The following is a 20,852-nucleotide window of genomic DNA, read 5'->3' as shown; positions in this document are numbered from 1 at the left end:
AAGCTGATGCTGAATACAAATAAATTCACATGACATTATACAGGCACTTTGGATTTTAGAAATTTGAGCCTTTGAAGAACTTCTATGAAATCAACCTAGTTCCTAAAATGGCATTGATCTCTTTTTTTTTTTTGTAAATGAGTCCTCAGTTATATTTTGTTCAAAATTAGTTGGAAATCTCTGATTAAAGTATTCAATGGTGAAGCATCAAATTTTTCAGTTTTCCAAGCTTTTAGAGAATTGCAATTATTGAAAATCAAACATAAAGACAACACTGAAATTTATCCTACAAATTACAGAAAATAAAGAAATGAAAGTATATCAGCAAACATGATTCAATTTTGAGTTTATACAATTATACTCAGAAATATCTTCATTTGTGGGAAACTTTTAAAACATTTTATTGAACTATTTACACATACAAAAAAGTACACATATCTTAAGGCTGTGTTGTCCAATACTGTAGCCACTAGCCACGTGTGACTACTGCATACTTGAAATGTTGCTAATTTGAGTCTGTAAGTGGAAAATACACACTGGATTTCAAATACTTGTTACCAAAACAGGTAAATATCCCAATAAATATTTATATTGATTTTATGTTCAAATGATAATATTTTGGATATACTGGGATAAATAAAATATAAAAATTAATAATTTTCAAACCTTTTTAAAATGTGGCTTTTAAAAAATTTTAATTTACATAATGTGGCTCACATTTGAATTCTACTGGACAGCACTGTCCTAAAAGATACCTTGATGAATCTTCAGAAACTGAACTTTCCATGTAACTAAAAGCCATATGAAGAGACAGAACAGCACCAGCATCTCAGAGGTCGTCTTCTCCTCCATTCCAGGAACTACCCTCCTCTCCCAAGGATAAACCACTATCCTTCCTTTTAACAACATGTATTATTAGTTTTACCTATTTTTGTACTTTTATATAAATGTATTCATATAGCATGTGCTTTTCTAATACACTCAATGTATTTGTGAAATTCACCCATATTGGTACGCTAGTTGTAGTTTTTCATTTTCATTGTATTTCTCTGTATGAACATGCAATTTATCCATTTGACTGTTAGTGGGCATTTGGGCAGTTTATAGTTTCTGGCTATTAACCAATAATGCCTCTACAATGTCCTAGTACCTATCTTTTGACGAATATATGTATTCATTCCCATTGCATACCATGCCTCAGGACAGAACTGCTGGATCATAGGTATACACATGTGCAGTTTTAGTATTTATTGCCAAATGTTGTGTCAACTTTATGTAATCAAACACCACACCAACTGTTGTTCCGCATCCTTGCCAACGTTTGTCAAAGGTACTCTGAACAAAGGCAAAAAGACAATACCTGTGAAAATATTTCAGTTGAAATACTTATACAATTTAATTTTTAAAAATGTAATTGTGACTATCCTCTGTTTATCTCTTAGCCTACCAGGTACCTGAGCATCTATTGGAGAGTTTTGTTCTCACATGGCAGAGAGAGAGATTGAGCAAGCTTAGCTCCCTTGTGCATGTCTTATCAGGACACTAATCCTATCATATCAGGGCCCCACTCTTAGGACTCATTTAACCTTAACAGACCCCATAAAGGTCCTATCTCCAAATACAGTCATATTGGAAGTTGGGGGTTCAAAATATGAATTTTGGGGGAACACAAACATGCCGTCCACAATAGCTGGTAAGTGGTGGGGCCAGGAATCACAATTACATGACCATGAAGCGCCTACTCCTAACTTCTATACTTCATTGCCTCTTTACATTTACTATCTTCCAGAAGACTGGGGGATGGGGAAAGCTCCAGAGAAGTGCTGACTGTTGACTGAACGGTTGGTATCCCCTGCTTTAAAATTTTTATATTATGTAAGACCTATTATTATATTAGTTTACTATGACAACATATGGTACTTATCAAAGTACTTACTTTGATAAGTAAGTGATAAAGCCCTATTTGTGGACCAGGGCAACAAAGCAGGGAAATTTTCAGTATGGAAAATACTGTGGGCTAAACTTTAAATTTTTACCTATCACTTTAATAAAATATTTCAGTTTTAGAAGTCAACTCAATCTGAAATTCACCCTTACATAAATTCAATCTGCTGTATCACTTCTTACAGAAACAGCCTTCTAAACTGCCAATTATTTACTATTTTTCTGAAGGAATTAGGTATTCCTTATCCCTGTGGAAATCAAGGTAGCAGAGATTCTTTCTTAAGAATTTTAACTTTGAACCTGAATTTTTTACTAGGAAGGTTTAATTTTTTGATCTCTTAAGAAGAAAATTCCTACATTTCCATATATGGTGAGCAAAATGGGAATAACAGAAATAACAAAAAGAGAGCTCCTTTTTATTCTTGCCATTATTTTAACTTTATTAAGAGGATTAATATTAAACAACTGAAAAAATTAACACCCGCTAATAATCAGATACTCTGACATGTTCTTTCAGCATTTTGAATATGTCATCACACTATCTTCTGGCCTCCATAATTTCAAAAGACAAGTCAGCTCTTAATCTTATTGTGGCTCCCTTGTATGTAATGAGGCCTATTTCTTGCTGCTTTTAAGATTCTCTTTGTTTTTCAACAGTTTGGCTATGATGCACCTAGTTGTGGATTTCTTTCTGCTTACCCTACTTGGAGTTCGTTAAACTTCTTGGACATGGAGATGAATATTTTTCATCAAATTTAGAAGTTTTCAGCCATTATTTCTTAAAACATATTTTCTGCCCCTTTCTTTCTCTCCTTATCGCCTGGGACTTTCATTACATATATGTTGGTCTGTGTGCTGGTGTCCTACAATCTCTGATACTGTTCATTTTTCTTTGTTCTTTCTGTTCTTGAGACTGGATAATCTCTATTAATCTATGTTCAAGTTCACTAATTCTTCTGCCAGCTTAAATCTGTTGAGTCTGTGAATTTTTCATTTCAGTTATTGTACTTTTCAATTCTAGAATTTCTACTTGATTCTTTTTAAAAATTTAGATCTCTTTATTAATATTCTGTCTTTCATGAGTCACTGTCATAACTGTCCTTCAATTCTTTAAAGGAAGAAATTTTCCTTTAGCTCTTTGAACACACTGAAAAAGAATTGCTTTTAAGTCTTTTGTCACTACGAACCATCATTTGAGGCAGAGTATCTACTGCCTGCTTTTTCCCCTGAGTATCAGTCACACTTTTGTGCTTATTTGCATGTCTTATAATTTCCTGTTAAAAACTGGATATTTTAGATAATATACTGTAGCAACTCTGAATTCTGACCCCTGCCTCCAGCCTGTTGTTGCTGTTTTCTGTTTGTCTACTTAGTGACTTGCCTAGTTGTGTGGAGTCTGTTTCCCCAGCAGTGTGCAGCCTCTGATGTCACTGCTTAGTTTTTTTTCTTTTTAAGCCTTGCTTTCTAGGGGGTTGCCCCTGGGTCAGCATAACCTAGTGGTCAGCCAATGATTGGTCAGAGGTTTTGCTTAAACACCTTGAGTCAGAAGGCTTCTAATCCTTTGCCATGGGATCTGTGTGTGGCTTACTTTCAAAGTGCAGGTAGTTTATCAGTCTACCCTGTATTCAGCCAGGGACTAGCAGCTTTCAATGGCTCTCTCTGTCCTCTCTTGAATAGGTGTAGCCTTGCACATGTACATAGCCTTTTGGACCATGAGAGGTTAAGTGTGATCTCAATAAGGCTTACTTTAGCTATCTCTTTCCCTAGATTTCCCTGATAAATTTCTGGCTAGTCTGCCATTTTGTTGCTTCCTGAAACATTAGTTTTCTCCAATTGTTTGCCACAGAGACTGCTATTGTTTTCAATAACAGCCCTGGATATGTATTTTTCCAAGTGCTATTCTAAATAAAGTCAGCTCCCTCTGAGAGGACAGCAGAGCTGCCAGTCCTCATGGCTCTACCCTGCCCAGGGTAGGACTTGAGGAACCACAGAGCTAAGGGAGATGGGAGCAGCTCCCGACAAAAATGCCAGACTCTCACTGTTCTTACTGAAATTCACTAGCTTTGTTTGAATAAATGCCTCTCAATATATATCCTTTGGTTAATTTCCAGAGACCTTAAATGGGTTTTTGTTTGTTTGTTTACAATTTTGTTAAGTTTAATCACTGCTTTTTGGAGAGAGAATCTGCCAAGCTCCTCACTCAGCCATTTCAAAAGTGCTGCTCCTACATTTTATTTTAAACTGGCCCCCCCCCGCCATAATGTGCTATGGATCCAGAACAAATATTAAACAGAACCATCTACTACACTTTGAAGTGCCCCACTAAGCATATAGTGGTAATCCAGTGCAATTTAGAACCACTGAAGGAAAAACCTTCCCCAAACCAGGACCAATATTTGGGTCTCAATCTCTTCAGAATTCATCAATATTATGAGAACATGAGACTTTCTATACTTACTCTTTTTAAAAAATACTTCCTAGCTGTAGTTGATAACAACAAACTGTATATAAAAAGAGACAAGGAAGGCGGGGAGGCCCATGGATGGAAGAGAGTGTGTGTGTGTGTGTACTGGGCGGGGGGGTCAAGAATGGAGAGAGGGTCAAAAAAGAGGGTCAAAAATTAGGGCTTCCCTGGTGGCGCACTGGTTGAGAGTCCGCCTACCGATGCAGGGGAAACGGGTTCGTGCCCCGGTCCGGGAAGATCCCACATGCCGCGGAGCGGCTGGGCCCATGAGCCATGGCTGCTGAGCCTGCGCGTCTGGAGCCTGTGCTCCGCAATGGGAGAGGCCACAACAGTGAGAGGCCCGCGTACCGCAGGAAAAAAAAAAAAAATTAGAGAAAGGGCCTTCCCTCATCCCCCATCAGAGCTGGCACCCAGGGGAGGGTTCTTGAGGGAGCTGTGAGGGTCCACAGACGTGCCTCAGCCTATGAGATGGTAGAAGATCCAGCATCCAAAAGTGACCCAGTGACTGGCCCAGCTGAGCTCTGACCACTTGTGGACAGTGTATGCCATGCTGTAGCCCTGCTCCTCTGTGGTATCGTCCACATCAACGTCAAACAGGGAGCCCAGGTAGGTCAGGTGGAAGATGGCCAGGGCCCCAAAGAGCAGATTTAAGGCTCGCACCCCCAAGCCCAAACGATGCTGGTGTGAACAGTCTGGTGGGCACCTTTTCGACAAGACACAGGCACTGAGGATCCGAGCCAGGCGCTTTCGGAGGATGTGCTCCACATAAGTGATAAATGCCAGGGACAGCAGCACCGCAGCCAGGTGGAAGCTAAAGCCGTGCAGGAGGGCACTGGTTGCATAGGTGACCAGCACGGCTGAAAAGGTCCCGAGGTGGAGAGCATTCTTGAAAACATAGTTATTTAGCCAACAAGACATGGGCAGGTTCCAGCTTGTGACAACTTCCACCATGGACCGGGGCAGCTCCACATTCAGTGGCTTAGAGACCGTCAGGTCCCATTCCAGGTGACCCTTCTCCTCGGTGAAGCCAGCCCCCGCCAATGTGGCTGTGGCCTCAGATAGAAAGCCCACAAAATAGTTGCTGAAGTGGAAGGAGACAGCACTCTCGTAGGCTCGCAGCCACTTGTGAAGGAGGTGGTCACCATCAAGGGGAATGAAGTAGGGGAAGAGGTAGGGGCCCACACAGGTGGACAGCACAAGGCACAGCAGGGCCAGCACCAGGCTCTGGGCCACCTTCTGCAGCCACTGGCGGCTCAGCGGGAGGCCTTGGACAGCCTGTAGGTAGCTGTGGAAGGATATCCAGGGCCCAAAGACGATGGTGCCCACAAAGTAGAGGTAGCCCATGAACTCCACGGGCGAGGGCACCACACCCACCTCGCCCCGGTCCAGATCGAAGCCCAGAGACACTGCCTTCATGGCCACAATCATCTGGGCCCCTCGCATCTTGTGCCATGTCACAGTGTCCACCATGTGCATCTCACCCATAAGTAGGTAGATGAAGATGGTGACGGAGAGGAAGACGCCACGATGGGAGGAACGTCGGCAGAGGAACAGCACGAGGTAGCACAGAAGGCAGAGCAGCATGACCCAAACCATGTGCAGCTGGAAGAAGTGGTAGAGGCTGAAGAACCCACCTGCCACGGTGCTTGCATGCTTCAGGTAGGATGGCAACCCAAGCCTCCCGAGGAGGCGGCAGGCGAGGCAGATGGCAAGGAGCAGCCAGATCTGGTCAAGGCCCTGCTGGGCAGTAGGCAGGAGACAGCCCTGTAGGAGCTGCTGGAAAAATTCCTGGCGGCTGAAGGTGGCCATTGTGGACCCCCACGGATGGATGAACAGACGGATAGGCTTGGCAGTAAAGAAGCTGCGGTCCAGGGGCCCAGGGACACACCACCGCCACCACTGTCGCCGCCTCCTCCGGGCAGCCTCCCCCGCAAGCTGCAAGGCCGGGACCAGCTGAGGCTCCCAGGGCAGCACTGTATACTTACTCTTAAAGACTGGGTAAAATAGATCTCCAGACAAAGGCAAGATTAGGGGTAAATAAAGGGACCACAGTCAGTAAAGCCTGAAGTCACCCTACCTGGGCTCGCTCCTCATCAAACTCCAGGCAGCCCATACCATCCAGTCTCTGGAGATCAATCCAACCTTTCCAGATAACACAGACTCCATTCAGAATCATAGGAGCCTTCAAATATACCTAAGACACAGAGAGAAGGATGAAAACCAATGATAAGCCATCAGACACATAAAAAACAAAGGATAAACTTACTTATGAAAACTGTTTTTTTGGGGGGGAAAAAAATAAATTATAAAATTAAGAATTGTAGGAAAGTATACAAAGCACAGCCTCTGACCATATTCTATAAATTAAGTTAATCTGGTTTACCAGGATTTTATTTCTAGTCACAATTTTTCCAGATTATTTATTTTTTTAAAGATTTAATTTTATTTTCATTTTTGGCTGTGTTGGGTCTTCGTTGCTGCGTGTGGGCTTTGTCCAGTTGGGCTTCTCGTTGTGGTGGCTTCTCTTGTTGTTGAGCACAGGCTCTAGGTGTGTGGGCTTTAGTAGTTGTGGCACGCGGGCTCTAGTAGTTGTGGCACGCGGGCTCAGTAGTTGTGGCTGCGGGCTCTAGAGCACAGGCTCAGTAGTTGTGGTGCACGAGCTTAGTTGCTCCGCGGCATGTGGGATCTCCCTGGACCAGGGCTCGAACCCGTGTCCCCTACACTGGCAGGAGGATTCTTATCCAATGCATCACTGGGGAAGTCCCTCCAGATTATTATTTTTTTATTTTTACTTTTTTTTTGTAGTACGTGGGCCTCTCACTGTCGTGGCCTCTCCCGTTGCGGAGCACAGGCTCCGGACGCGCAGGCTCAGCGGCCATGGCTCACGGGCCCAGCCGCTCCGCGGCGTGTGGGATCTTTCCGGACCGGGGCACAAACCCGCGTCCCCTGCATCGGCAGGCGGACTCTCAACCACTGCGCCATCAGGAAAGCCCCAGATTATTTTTAAAAGGAAGTTTTACAGATTTTGTAAAAACTGTAGTAAGGTGATACTTGAAGTGACATTGTTTCTTTTGCAGCGGAAGCTAGGACAATCAGGTACTTCGCTTTAATTTTTGAATCTTGAGTAGGAAGACATAAAGATGTAAATCAACTGGAATTGACTAGCCCCTGAAAAGAGCACGCACTGTTTCTCCCTGTTTGGATACCTGGAGCCACCCAAGGTCAGGTTCTTCATATTTCCTTTCCATTTTATAAGCTACATCATAGATTCCTGGTAAGTAATGCTGTTTTTCTTTCTTTTTCTTTTTTTACTTAAGTTAGCCAGAGTTGATTTCTACCACTTTTAGCCAAAGAACCTTAACTGATACAACATTTATTTATGCATACTAAACATAAGAGAGTTCTTCTGTTTCAAGTATATAACCCTCGAGCAAAAGTCACTTTAGGTATGATTTCCAAATTTAAATCACTTTCATTTTTGATCACCAAATTAATTTTCATATTGCCTGTAAATATATTTGTTCTCAAGAGCAATTAAGGATCCATCAAGAAAGGAAAGGTGCTAATGCTATCATCTTGAGGTGAGTATTTTACTGTGATATAGTAAGAAAATATAAAAGAGAAGAAAAGAGAAATTTGTTAGTTCTTACAATCTCCCTCATCATAACAACATTTTATTCTAATAAGTACTTCAAAAAAAAAAAACCCCAACATTGTTATTTTAGGTCTTCTCTACCTCATTTAACACAGGCTTCTGAATAAAAATCAGCATAGATTTTTTTTTTTATCATTTACTGCCTTAACAAGATCTTTTAAATGCAGAGGATGCAGGACTTCAATGAGTTTTCAAAATTCCAAGTTATCCAATATATCTTTATAAATAAGGTTCTTCATCTGCTTACATCAAATATATTTTCTTCGGATAATCTCAGTGCTTTTGTGAGCTAAAATTAGCATTATTTATTACCTATAATTATATACTCAGTAAGGCAGTTTCTCATTTTGAGGAAAAAGCTGGAAGCATCAACTTTTTCTTTACTCAATTCAGCAGTTTCTTCAACAAAAAAAAATCATGAGGCATTCTTGTTTTACAGAGGTTTAATAAAAATAACTTATTAAATTATTAATTATGTCAGTAATTAAAAATATGCAACAAAAATGACTACTGAGACACCTGTAAAATAAAACCTAGAGGACTGGGCTTCCTTGGTGGAGCAGTGGTTGAGAGTCCGCCTGCCAATGCAGGGGACACGGGTTCGTGCCCCGGTCCGGGAAGATCCCACACGCCGCAGAGCGGCTGGGCCCGTGAGCCATGGCCGCTAAGCCTGCGCGTCCAGAGCCTGTGCTCCGCAACAGGAGAGGCCACGACAGTGAGAGGCCCGCGTACCAAAAACAAAAAACAAACAAAAAAAAACCTAGAGGACTTATGCCTTCTCAGTGCATATTTAAGCCATTCCCCTCCACTAGTAAACACAACTGTTTTTCCTGTTAAGGGTCCCAATAAACCATGCTGAATCAATTTCTACTGATATTGGAAAAAAAGCCAAAAACATAAGGTTCCATTTCTCCTCCCATTTGGACCAAGGGAAACAGTCTACAGTTATAGCTGAAACCGTTTAACCACACATTTCCTTCTGTTCTGATAAGTGCTCATTCCTTTCCACACTGTGAATTTAAAACTCCACTGGTATGCACCTAAGTTGAACAAGTAACTGTGACGACCTCATATTCGATACCTCACTAAACCTAAAATAACCCTCTGAATTGCCTATTAATATAACTTGACTTACCACATCTACTAATCAAGATTCCCACTTACTCTTTCCAACAGAGGAGTGGGTGCTACACAATCAGGAGCACAGCATCTCACTTATCTATCTACCTCATTATTTTAAATTCTCACACTAAACAAAGAGATAATCCTCATCTAATAGCAGAGAAAGGTCAACTTCATGATCAGATTCTATATTCTTCATCAATGACTTACATCTTTTAGATTCAAAGATTCCATAATCTAGCTTATTCATATTACCTTCCATAGTCAAAAAATATTTTCCTTACGAAATTACCAAGCTCGTAAACAGCTGATTTATCACTTCTTTATAAAAGTTTTCTCATGACTAAGAAAACCACTGATCTGCTTTGGAAAATTCCTAAATGGGTTCAGAAAATGGCTACCATTCATAATCAAGGCTAGTGCCTGGAACTGTAATTTAAAATATTTAGATGATCCTGTGATTTACTTAGATTGTTCACATTTAAATAAATACAGTTTTATGTGTAGACCTTCAAAGTAAACGCTTGGCACTTTCGTACATTCATGAATACCAAACCTTGAAGTACAAAGAAAAACTCTCTTACTTTGGCATTTTGTAATGTAATTTAATAATGTCATTTAAACATTCAGACATTTTTCACTGAAAATAATGATGGTTTATTTCATACTGTGAAAAGAAAATGTATTAGAATATGACCTAGGGTTTAAACCCACTGTCCTAGAACAATTAAATGTTTTATATAAAATGAATTCTATAAAGCCTTTAAAATGGGTAATATTCAGCTAATCACACACAAAAATAACAAAACAGCTTGCTTATCTTTCCAAAAGTAAAATATTAGAGGATGTGTTTAAGACTTCACAGAAAGTTAAAAGTGACTGCAGCCTTACATTTTGTGTTCTTTTGGAAATAAGGTAAAAGTATTGCACAATTTTTTAATCAGCTCAATCTCTAAGTATCAGCATTTGTGATGTTATTTCAATCCAAATTACACAATCACTTTTCTTTCACATTTGTAGCTTTAAATTCCACATCACTGTAGCAGCAGAGCTTCAGCAAAAACATGTACGCACCAACTGTGGCATTATCCATATAATGGGATACCATTCAGCCATAAAAAGGAATAAAGTAGTGATACACGCTACAACATGGATGAATCTTGAAAACATTATGCTAAGTGAAAGAAACCAGAAAAAGGCCACATACTTTATGATTCCATTTATATGAAACATCCAGAATAGGTAAATATAGAGACAGAAAGGATATCAGTGGTTCCCAGGGGCTGGGGGGAGGGGGGAATGAGGAGTGACTGTTAATAAGTACAGGATTTCTTTTTAGGGTGATGAAAATGTTTTGGAATGACAGAGTGGTGACAGCTGCACAATTCTGTGAATATACTAAAAATCCCTGGATTTTTAGTTAATTTAGTGAAGGATGAATTTTATGGTCTATGAATTTTATCTCAATAGAGCTATTATAAAAAATATTTGCAATAAGTTTTATCTGTTACATAGGTGACATCTACAAGATATGTATATGGAGATTTTTGAGCAGGCAGTTGCATATAGGATTCTAGCACTCTGTGAAGAGGTATGGGCTGATGATACAAACCTGGCAGCCATCAACAACACAGTGGTATTTATTTAAATCCAGGGGAAAGGAAGAGATTACTCAAGCAGTAAGTAGAAGGAGAAAAGAGGGGGACCCATGAAGAACCCTAAGGAAATTCAACTTTCAGATGTATTCTCTCAGAAGAGAATAATCCAGCAGAGCAGCCTATGAACTGCCAGTGAAGAAACAGGAAAACATGCAAAGAGCCTAGTGGCTAAAGGTTAAGTTAAAGGCCCCCAAGTAAAAGTTTCCCCTTTGTTGGCTGCATAAGATTTTGAAGTATTACGTTACAGTATCTTAGGTCACTCATAACTTTTAGCAATGTTCTTATATAAGGCAGGAGTTCTTAGTCTGGAGTTCAGAAAACCCACATGAGTTTGGGTTTATGGATAAGTTTCAAGAAGACCAGAAACCTCCCAAAATTCTGTGTAAAAATGTATGTTCGTGTCCATGTGCATTTTTCTAAGCAAGTCCAATGCTTTCACCAAATTCTCAAAAGGGTGTACAAGGGGAAAAGGATTCAACTATGACAGTAAAAATGCAATTCTTCCCTTTCCCCTCATAGACACCAAGGTCTTTGTATCACCAAGCTTGAGAGATGATAAATACCCTTCATTTAGTAAAGGGACCAAACTGCTTAAGCAGCTAAACATTAGTTACCCTGGGTTTTGAAATGTGCCAGAGGAAGGATAAGAGAGAACTTAGTTAGTTTCCTATTTATCAACCTGTACAAAATAGTTCTATCTCTGAGTCTGGAGTCTCTTATTCTGAGAGGATATAAATTTGGAATAAACAGTGGCATTTTCAATTGCCCTTTCTTCTACAATACTATAATGGATGTTCAGTGTTTCTAGCTCCTAGGTAGCTGGACTGAGAATAGAAATTGAGCGTACAAAGGGATAGCAGAAAGAGTTCCCTTTAGTGAGTGGCTCTGAAGAAGATAATTTCAAGATAATTAAAACAGAATAATTGTAAATTTGCAAAGACTCCCATGCACACTGGTACTGAGCCATAACATCAAGATACACAGAAACCAAGTGTCAAAGCTATTGATAAAAGCAAGAAGCAGATACCTCACCCTCAAAAAACCCATTTCAATTGGAAAGAATATTTCATTTCCTTATAGTAAACTATCAGAGCTCAAATAATTGTGACTCTAGCCAATAAACTTAGATATTAGGGAAAACAGTAGAGGAAATGATCAGTACCCCTTAGGCCCTCAGGACAAACCTGAATAATGATTAATAGAAGAACAGAAATACACCTGGAATTTAGAAATGTTTTTCTTGTAGCTTTCCTATAATTTCAATTTGAAAGGATTCACCTACTCAACAGATGTATATTACCTGTCATTTTGTACGTGGTATTATCATAAGGGCAGAGGGGAATACATGATGATTTTTTAAAAAATTGTATCCCACCACCCCAAAAAAGATTCCAACACCAGTTAAACTCTTTAATAAGAGCGGAATGCATACAAAAAGAACTGTAAGAATTAAAACTGAATTCACCCATTATATTTAAGTAGGACTCACTTAACTCCTAAGGTTAATGGAATGTTCCATTGACAGTAATAAAATTGTAAGGAGCTGGATCCAGCAGCTTTGCAACCTCTTTTTAAAGACCACAGTTCTAACAAAGTTGCATATAAACATGACCAGGATATAATATCTGAAGATTATCTACCTGAAAAATCTAAAATATTCAACTGAAAAACCAAGTGAATTAATGAGTTCAATAAAGTGGCTGGTTATATAAAAAAAAAAAAAACCAACAACTTTCCTGTATTACAACAGTAACTACTTAGAAAATAAAATGAAAAATTAAAAAAACAAACCTTATTTTAAAATAGCATTGGGATTTCCCTGGTGGCGCAGTGGTTAAGAATCCGCCTGCTAATGCAGGGGACACGGGTTCGAGCCCTGGTCCAGGAAGATCCCACATGCCGCGGAGCAACTAAGCCTGTGCGCCACAACTACTGAGCCTATGCTCTAGAGCCCGCAAGCCACAACTACTGGGCCTGTGTGCCACAGCTACTGAAGCCCGCGCACCTAGAGCCCGTGCTCCGCAACAAGAGAAGCCACCACGATGAGAAGCCTGCACATCGTAATGAAGAGTAGCCCCTGCTTGCCGCAACTAGAGAAAAACTGCACGCAGCAAGAAGACCCAACGCAGCCAAAAATTAATAAATAAATAAATTTATATTTTAAAAAATAGCATTAAAAGTATCTACTAAGAATAAATTTAATACGAAACAGGTAGGCTCTATAAGAAGAAAATACCTAATTTTTGAAACACAGAAAGAGACTTGAAAAACTAGTGAGATGTTATGTTCTCTAATGGTAAGACTACAAATGCCAATTTAGCCCAAAGTAATCCTTATTTTAAGGAAATTCCAGTAAAATCTCAAAATAACGTTTTCTGGAATTTACAAAGTAAGTCTATAACTCATACAAAAGAATCAGACTATCCAAGAGAATAAAAGAAAATATTTTTCTGCTCTTTCAGCTATTAAGACCTGTGACAATGCAAGCAGTACATATGCAGTAGTGCTGTGGCAGCCAGAAACAACTTGATGGAATAAACAAAAAAATTAAAAAACAAAACCACATATACAAGTACTTAATAAATGAAAAGGGTAACATTTCAAATCAATGGTAAAAGGGTATTTTACTTAACCAGTGGAGATGGGAAAACTGACTACCATTAAAAAAAAAAGTTTGAAAAAAAATAAAATGGCTAAAGTATTAAAATAAAACAAGGTAACTATTTCTAAACTAAAGGTAAAAATTTTTTAAATTAGGAACTTCCCTGGTGGTTGACTGGGTAAGACTCTGCGCTCCCAATGCAGGGGGCCCAGGTTTGATCCCTGGTCAGGAAACTAGATCCTGCGTGCTTGTGGCAACTAAGCGTCCGCATGCCGCGACGAAGCTCCCATGTGCCGCAACTAAGACCCGGCGTAACGTACATACATAAATATTTTTAAAAAAAATTTTTAAATTAAAAATCTTAATAATGTGTATGAGAAGAGATATCAGGTTCTACCACATTGTCAGAGGGAGCGTGAACTGGCTAACAATTCCGGGAAGGCATTTTTTGGCAACAGTGTGAATTTTCCTCTTACAAACAGCTCGTGGGGCTCGATATCAAAAACAACAAACAACCCAATAAAAAAATGGGCAGAAGACCTAAATAGACATTTCTCCAAAGAAGACATACAGATGGCCAAGAGACACATGAAAAGATGCTCAAAATTGCTTATTATTAGAGAAATGCAAATCAAAATTACAATCAGATATCGCCTCACACCAGTCAGAATGGCCATCATTAAAAAGTGTCTACAAACAATAAATGCTGGAGAGGGTGTGGAGAAAAGGGTACATTGGTACAGGCACTGTGGAGAACAGTATGGAGGTTCCTTAAAAAACTAAAAACAGAGCTACCATATGATCCAGCAATCCCACTCCTGGACATATATCCGGAGAAAAACAGGGTTCAAAAGGATACATGTACCCCAATGTTCATTGTAGCACTGTTTACAATAGCCAAGACATGGAAACAACCTAAAGGTCCATCAACGGATGAATGGATAAAGAAGACGTGGTACAATATATACAATGTAATATTACTCAGCCATTGAAAAGAATGAAATAATGCCATTTGCAGCAACATGGATGGACCTGGAGATTATCATACTAAGTGAAGTCAGACAGAGAAAGACAAATATCATATGATATCACTTATATATGCAGAATCTAAAAAAAAAGTGATACAAATGAACTTATTTGCAAAACAGACTCACAGACTCACAGCTTTAGAGAACAAACTTATGGTTACCAGGGGAGAAGCGTGGTGGGGAGGGATAGATTGGGAGTTTGGGATTGACATGTACACACTACTATATCTACTACAGATAACCAGCAAGGACCTAGTGTATAGCACAGGGAACTCTGCTCAATATTCTGTAATAACCTAAACGGGAAAAGAATTTGAAAAAGAATAGATACACGTATATGTAAAACTGAATCACTTTGCTGTACACCTGAAACTAACACAACATTGTTAATCAACTATGCTCCAATATAAAAATAAAGAAGTTTTTTAAAGTGTGAAATTTCCTTTGACCCAGCAATGTCATGCCTATGAACGTATCCTAAAATTTAATCAAAGATGTACACAGAGTATTTGATTACAAGGCTGTTCACTCTTAAGGGTTTTTTAATAATGGCAAAAGGTTACAAATAACCTAGATGCTCAACATCTTGTTGTTTAATGTTGAATCGATAATCTATATTAAACAAGGTGTCTTTAAACAGAAACATACATAAAAAAGATTATGTATTAACTGGCTGAGGAGGTGTTGTGACCAGACGCTTGCAGGAACCTAACTCTGTATTTTCCGTGGAAGAAGTTGTTCGGTGTTCACTAATTCCACATCTGCAGGGACTTTATAGAAGATAACTACCATAAATTAGGAGAATCAACCATAATTATTTTTTAAAGGAAAGGAATATTATCACTATGCTTAACCCCAAGACAGCATGGGAAGAGTAAAAACTAAATGTACTTTATAATCAGATAAAACCTGGATTTAAATCCTGGTTCTAACAGTGTATTTGAGACCAATCATTTAAGATTGCTAATAAGCCTCAGATTCCTCACATGTAAAATCAAGGCTAAATAATACCTCTTTCATAGCTGATAGTAAAAATTAGTTAAGCCAATGTACATACACTTATGAAACATACAGAGCACCATAGAAACTGAATGCTTACACACAATACTTCCACCAAAGTTTTACACAGTGATTTCTCTCCAAGGGAAAGAAGCCATTTTTTTTTGAGACAATGAACAGTTGATCACACCAATGAATCAAAAGATAAGCAATAATACTGGGATGGCCACAGGCACCCAGGAAAACAAGATATTCCACAAAGGAAGTATGCACCCTGCCTTTTAGTTGTAATCATTTCTGTAGTCTATTTAACAGATTCCTTTAGAAGATACTTGGTTCTGACTCATTCTCCTTTAGTCACATGTTCCTCCTCATTTAGAAATGCATAGTCAGCTGCTTGCCTGTTGGATAATCATTACAGACAGTCATTCAATCTCACTTGCCTCTGAATCATAACTGGGTTGCATGTTAAGTGTAAAAATTAGCTTCTTCTATAGTGATTTAATGTAATTTACCAATCTACTTCTTACAGTTCAAAACAGAAAACAGTACTTCTTGCAGAAATCGTAACATGGATTAACACAGAATGTGCCTGGAACTTAAAAGATTAAGCAAGCAAACGTGTGCACGCGCGTGCATGCACACACGCAGACAGACGCACACTCAATAAATGGATGTGTTAACCAAACCCATCCTAAAAGGCATATGGAAAATGAATTAAAATATGTAAAAGTAAAGAAAAAAAAAGGCATAGGGACCTGAATAGCCAAAACAATCTTAAAAGAACAAAACTGGAGGATTCACACTTCCCAATTTCAAAACTTACTGTAAAGATTCATTAATCAAAACAGTATTAAAAAAAACAGCATAGTATTGGCATAAAGACATATAGACCAATGGACTAGAGTAAAACACCCAGAAATAAATCCTCACATAGGTGGTCAAATGATTTTTGACAAGGGTGCCCAGACCATTCAATGGGGAAAGGACATTCAATGGTGTGAGGCGATATCTGATTGTAGTTTGTTTTTTTTTGCTGTACGCGGGCCTCTCACTGTTGTGGCCTCTCCCGTTGCGGAGCACAAGCTCCGGACGTGCAGGCTCAGCGGCCATGGCTCACGGGCCCAGCCGCTCTGCGGCATGTGGGATCTTCTCGGACTGCGGCACGAACCCGTGTCCCCTGCATCGGCAGGCAGACTCTCAACCACTGTGCCACCAGGGAAGCCCTGATTGTAGTTTTGATTTGCATTTCTCTTCAATGGGGAAGAATAAAGTTGGACTCTTACCTAACACCATCTACAAAAATTACTTCAAAATGTACCAAAGACCTAAATGTAAGACCTAAAACTATAAAACTCTTAGAAGCAAGGATAAAATCTTCATGACACTGGATTTAACAATGATTTCTTGGGGATGACACCAAAGAAACAGGTAACAACAACAAAAATAGACAAACTGGACTTTATTAAAATTTAAAAAATTTGTACATCAAAAGACACTATCAGGGCTTCCCTGGGGAACGGGGGACATGTGTTCGAGCCCTGGTCTGGGAAGATCCCACATGCCGCGGAGCAGCTAAGCCCGTGCACCACAACTACTGAGCCTGCACTCCAGATCCCGCAAGCCACAACTCCTGAAGGCCAGGCACTTAGAGCCCATGCTCTGCAACAAGAGAAGCCACCACAATGAGAAGCCCACACGCCACAATGAAGAGTAGACCCTGCTCACCGCAACCAGAGAAAGCCCGCACACAGCAACAAAGACCCAACGCAGCCATAAATAAATAAATACATACATACATACAATTTTTTAAAAAAAGGACACATGCACCCCAATGTTCATTGCAGTACTATTTACAATAGCCAGGTCATGGAAGCAACCTAAATGTCCATCGACAGATGAATGGATAAAGAAGATGTGGTACATATATACAATGGAATATTACTCAGCCATAAAAAGGAACGAAATTGGGTCATTTGTAGAGACGTGGATGGACCTAGAGACTGTCATACAGAGTGAAGTAAGTCAGAAAGAGAAAAACAAATATCATATGTTAACATATATATGTGGAACCTAGAAAAATGGTACAGATGAACTGGTTTGCAGGGCAGAAATAGAGACATAGATGTAGAGAACAAATGTATGGACACCAAGGGGGGAAAGTGGTGGTGGGGTGGTGGTGGTGATGTAATGAATTGGGAGATTGGGATTGACATATATACACTAATGTGTATAAAATGGATAACTAATAAGAACCTGTTGTATAAAAAAATAAAATTCTAAGAAAAAAAAGAAAAGTTACATGATATAAGACTTAAAAGAAAAAAAAAAGAATATAGCTTCTGGGGACAACATGTGGCAATTCCTCAAAAAATTAAGAAGAGAATTACCATATGATCCAGCAATTCCACTTCTGGGTATATACCTAAAAGAACTGAAAGCAGGGTCTCTAAGACATATTTGCACACCCATGTCCATAACAGCAGTATTTACAATAGCTAAAACATGGAAACAACCCACATGTCCACTGATGAATGAATAGATAAGCAAAATGTGGTTTATATATACAATAGAATATTATTATTCAGCCTTTGTTTTTCGTTTTCTTTTTTTTTTTTTTTTTTGCGGTACGCGGGCCTCTCACTGTTGTGGCCTCTCCTGTTGCGGAGCACAGGCTCCGGACGCGCAGGCTCAGCGGCCATGGCTCACGGGCCCAGCCGCTCCGCGGCATGTGGGATCCTCCCGGACTGGGGCATGAACCCGTGTCCCCTGCATCAGCAGGCAGACTCCCAACCACTGCGCCACCAGGGAAGCCCTCAGCCTTTTAAAGAAGGAAGTTCTGCAATATGCTACAATATGGATGAATCTTCCAGACATTATACTAAATGAAATATGCCAGTCATAAAAAGACAAATACTGTACGATTCCACTTATAAGAGGTACTTAGAGTAGTCAAAATCACAGAGAAAGAAGAATGGTGGCTACCAGGAACAAAGGGGAAGGGGGAGTCGAGGAATGGGGAGTTACTGTTTAATGGGTATAGAGTTTGTTTTATAAAATAAAAAGAGTTATGGGAAAACTCATGTAAAAAGGAAGCAGTTCATGGTGAACCTAGAATCAGAAAATATAGAGCAGCCCACTTCCTCTGATCATTATTTCCTCCAGACCTCCAGCATACTGTGAACAATGGCTCACATTGTGCCAGATGCCCCAAATCCAGAATGAGCCCTAGGTTTTCCATAACCTACTCATGACTCGGCTCACAACCTTCCCCAGAGGCTTTTAAAATTCGCCAGGAAGCTGAATCCAGAAGTAACACTGAGATTTTGTTCAGCTTATCTCCTAGGAACTTTCATGTTGTACTGACATTATAGTCCTTTATTTACATTGCCATGAAGTTTGTGCTTGCTATATTCAGTTTTTCAAAATTAAACAAATCACTGTTTAGAAATACATCCACAGGAACAAGATGATAAAGAAAAGCAAGGAAGTAAATATATTAATCAAGGTAGTGAGAAGTTTTTGTGGAGGGGGGAATAGGACTGTGAAGTTTTTTAAGGCATCACTATCCAACATAAATATAATGGGAACCACAAATGCAACTCACATATATAAATGTAAATTTTCTAGCAGCCATGTTTAAAACACTAAAAAGAAACAGGTAAAATTAATCCCAGTAATGTTACTTAACCAAATATATCTAAAATATTATTTCAACGTGTAATCAATATAAAAATTATTGAGATATCTTACATGCTTCTTTTTTTTGTACCAAGTTTTCAAAATTCACTGTGTACTTTTCCACATACAGCACGTGTCAACTAGACTAGCCACGTTTTAAGTGCTCAATAGTCACATGTGGGGACTTCCCTGGTGGTGGAGTGGTTAATACTCCACGCTCCCAATGCAGGGGCCCCGATTTTGATCCCTGGCCAGGGAACTAGATCCCACATTCATGCCAAAACTAAGGAGTCCACCTGCCACAACTAAAAGAGCCCATGTGCTACAACTAAGGAACCAGTAAGCTGCAACTAAGGAGCCCACCTGCTACAAACTAAGACTTGGTGCAACCAAATAAATAAATGTTTAAAAAAATAAATAATATTGCTAAAAAAAAAAAAGCCACACGTGGCTAGTGGCTACCTACTAGACATCACATGGATGTTCCTTTTATTATTATTCCTAAAACTGTACATATGTTTTTTAAAAATTAATTAATTTATTTTTGGCTGCATTGGGTCTTCCTTACTGCGCGCGGGCTACTCATCATTGCGGTGCGCGGGCTTCTCACTGCGGTAGCTTCTCTTGTTGCGGAGCACGGGATCTAGGCGTGCGGGCTTCAGTAGTTGTGGCATACAGGCTCAGTAGTTGTGGCTCACGGGCTCTAGAGCGCAGGCTCAGTAGTTGTGGCGCACGGGCTTAGTTGCTCCACGGCATGTGGGATCTTCCCAGACTAGGGCTCAAACTCATGTCCCCTGCACTGGCAGGTGGATTCTCAACCACTGCTCCACCAGGGAAGTCCCCATACATATGTTTTTATCTACTCTTTCATAAGATCACTTAACAAATGAAAACATGACTAGCTTTTAAGGGGAAAATGCGTTAAATAACAAACATTTAAAAAGTAAAATATGCAGAAATAGCCCACCTAATTTGGGACATTTTATAAGGTATTTTAAGTGTCAATAAAAATCACTGTATTAAATTTTACAACACAAAAAGTATGCTGAAATATTATACTGGTTTTATTGTACAGTCCCACAGACTTAATGTCATGTGTTGCAAATTTTCACTAAACATCATTTTTCAGAAGAATGCTCCACCTAGACACACTGATGGTCCATCGTCTGGAAGAGCCATTCCTTCTGTGAGCCATCTGAGAAGATGCTCACGCACCAACAACATTCATACTCTGAGATATACATGGCTTTGTTAAGTAGAAAAAACCTTAGATTTTTAGTCTAGTCTAAACTTTGGTAATCTGTAATATGATTTATATTCTTACACAAAACTGTCCTTCACGGAGGTATATTTAAAATTCCTGGGAATTCCCTGGTGGTCCAGTGGGTAGGGCTCTGTGTTCCAAATGCAGGGGGCCTGGGTTCAATCCCTGGTCGGGGAGCTAGATCCCACATGCATGCGCAACTAGGAGTCTGCATGCCGCAACTGAAAGCTCCACATGCCACGACTGGGAGTCTGCACGCCACAGCTAAGAAGTCCGAATGCCGCAACTAAGAGTCCGCATGTCACAACTAAGAAGTCCGCATGCCACAACTAAAAATCTCGCATGCCACAATGAAGTTCCCACGTGCCGCAACTAGGGCCACTGCAACTAAGACTTGGTGCAGCCAAAATAAATAAATAAATAATAACAACAACA

The 20,852-nt window shown here is 39.7% G+C and overlaps 1 protein-coding gene across 3 annotated transcripts in view; it reads right to left on the bottom strand.

Annotated features, from left to right (window-relative positions):
* The window catches only part of CBFB (core-binding factor subunit beta), a 59,676-nt gene that overhangs the window by 19,829 nt on the left and 18,995 nt on the right, over positions 1-20,852 (bottom strand). For 2 of the 3 annotated variants that reach the window (XM_089903196.1, XM_022583518.3), the window contains 2 exons: positions 6,486-6,602; positions 1,342-6,010 (listed from right to left, as the gene is read on the bottom strand). In XM_089903196.1, coding sequence (XP_089759322.1) covers positions 4,865-6,010; positions 6,486-6,602 — 1,263 coding nt within the window. In that variant the 3' untranslated portion in view covers positions 1,342-4,864. Of the gene's footprint in view, positions 1-1,341; positions 6,011-6,485; positions 6,603-20,852 lie in introns of those variants that run through there. The other variant, XM_022583519.2, reaches the window with a different exon arrangement.

This window comes from Delphinapterus leucas, chromosome 20 (assembly GCF_059928025.1).
Source record: "Delphinapterus leucas isolate spDelLeu-1000000601 "Yukka" chromosome 20, BTC_Dleu_Yukka2, whole genome shotgun sequence".
Taxonomy (NCBI): domain Eukaryota; kingdom Metazoa; phylum Chordata; class Mammalia; order Artiodactyla; family Monodontidae; genus Delphinapterus; species Delphinapterus leucas.
The sequence above is the reverse complement of the archived record's forward strand: the minus strand, read 5'-3'. Positions and strand labels throughout refer to the sequence as shown.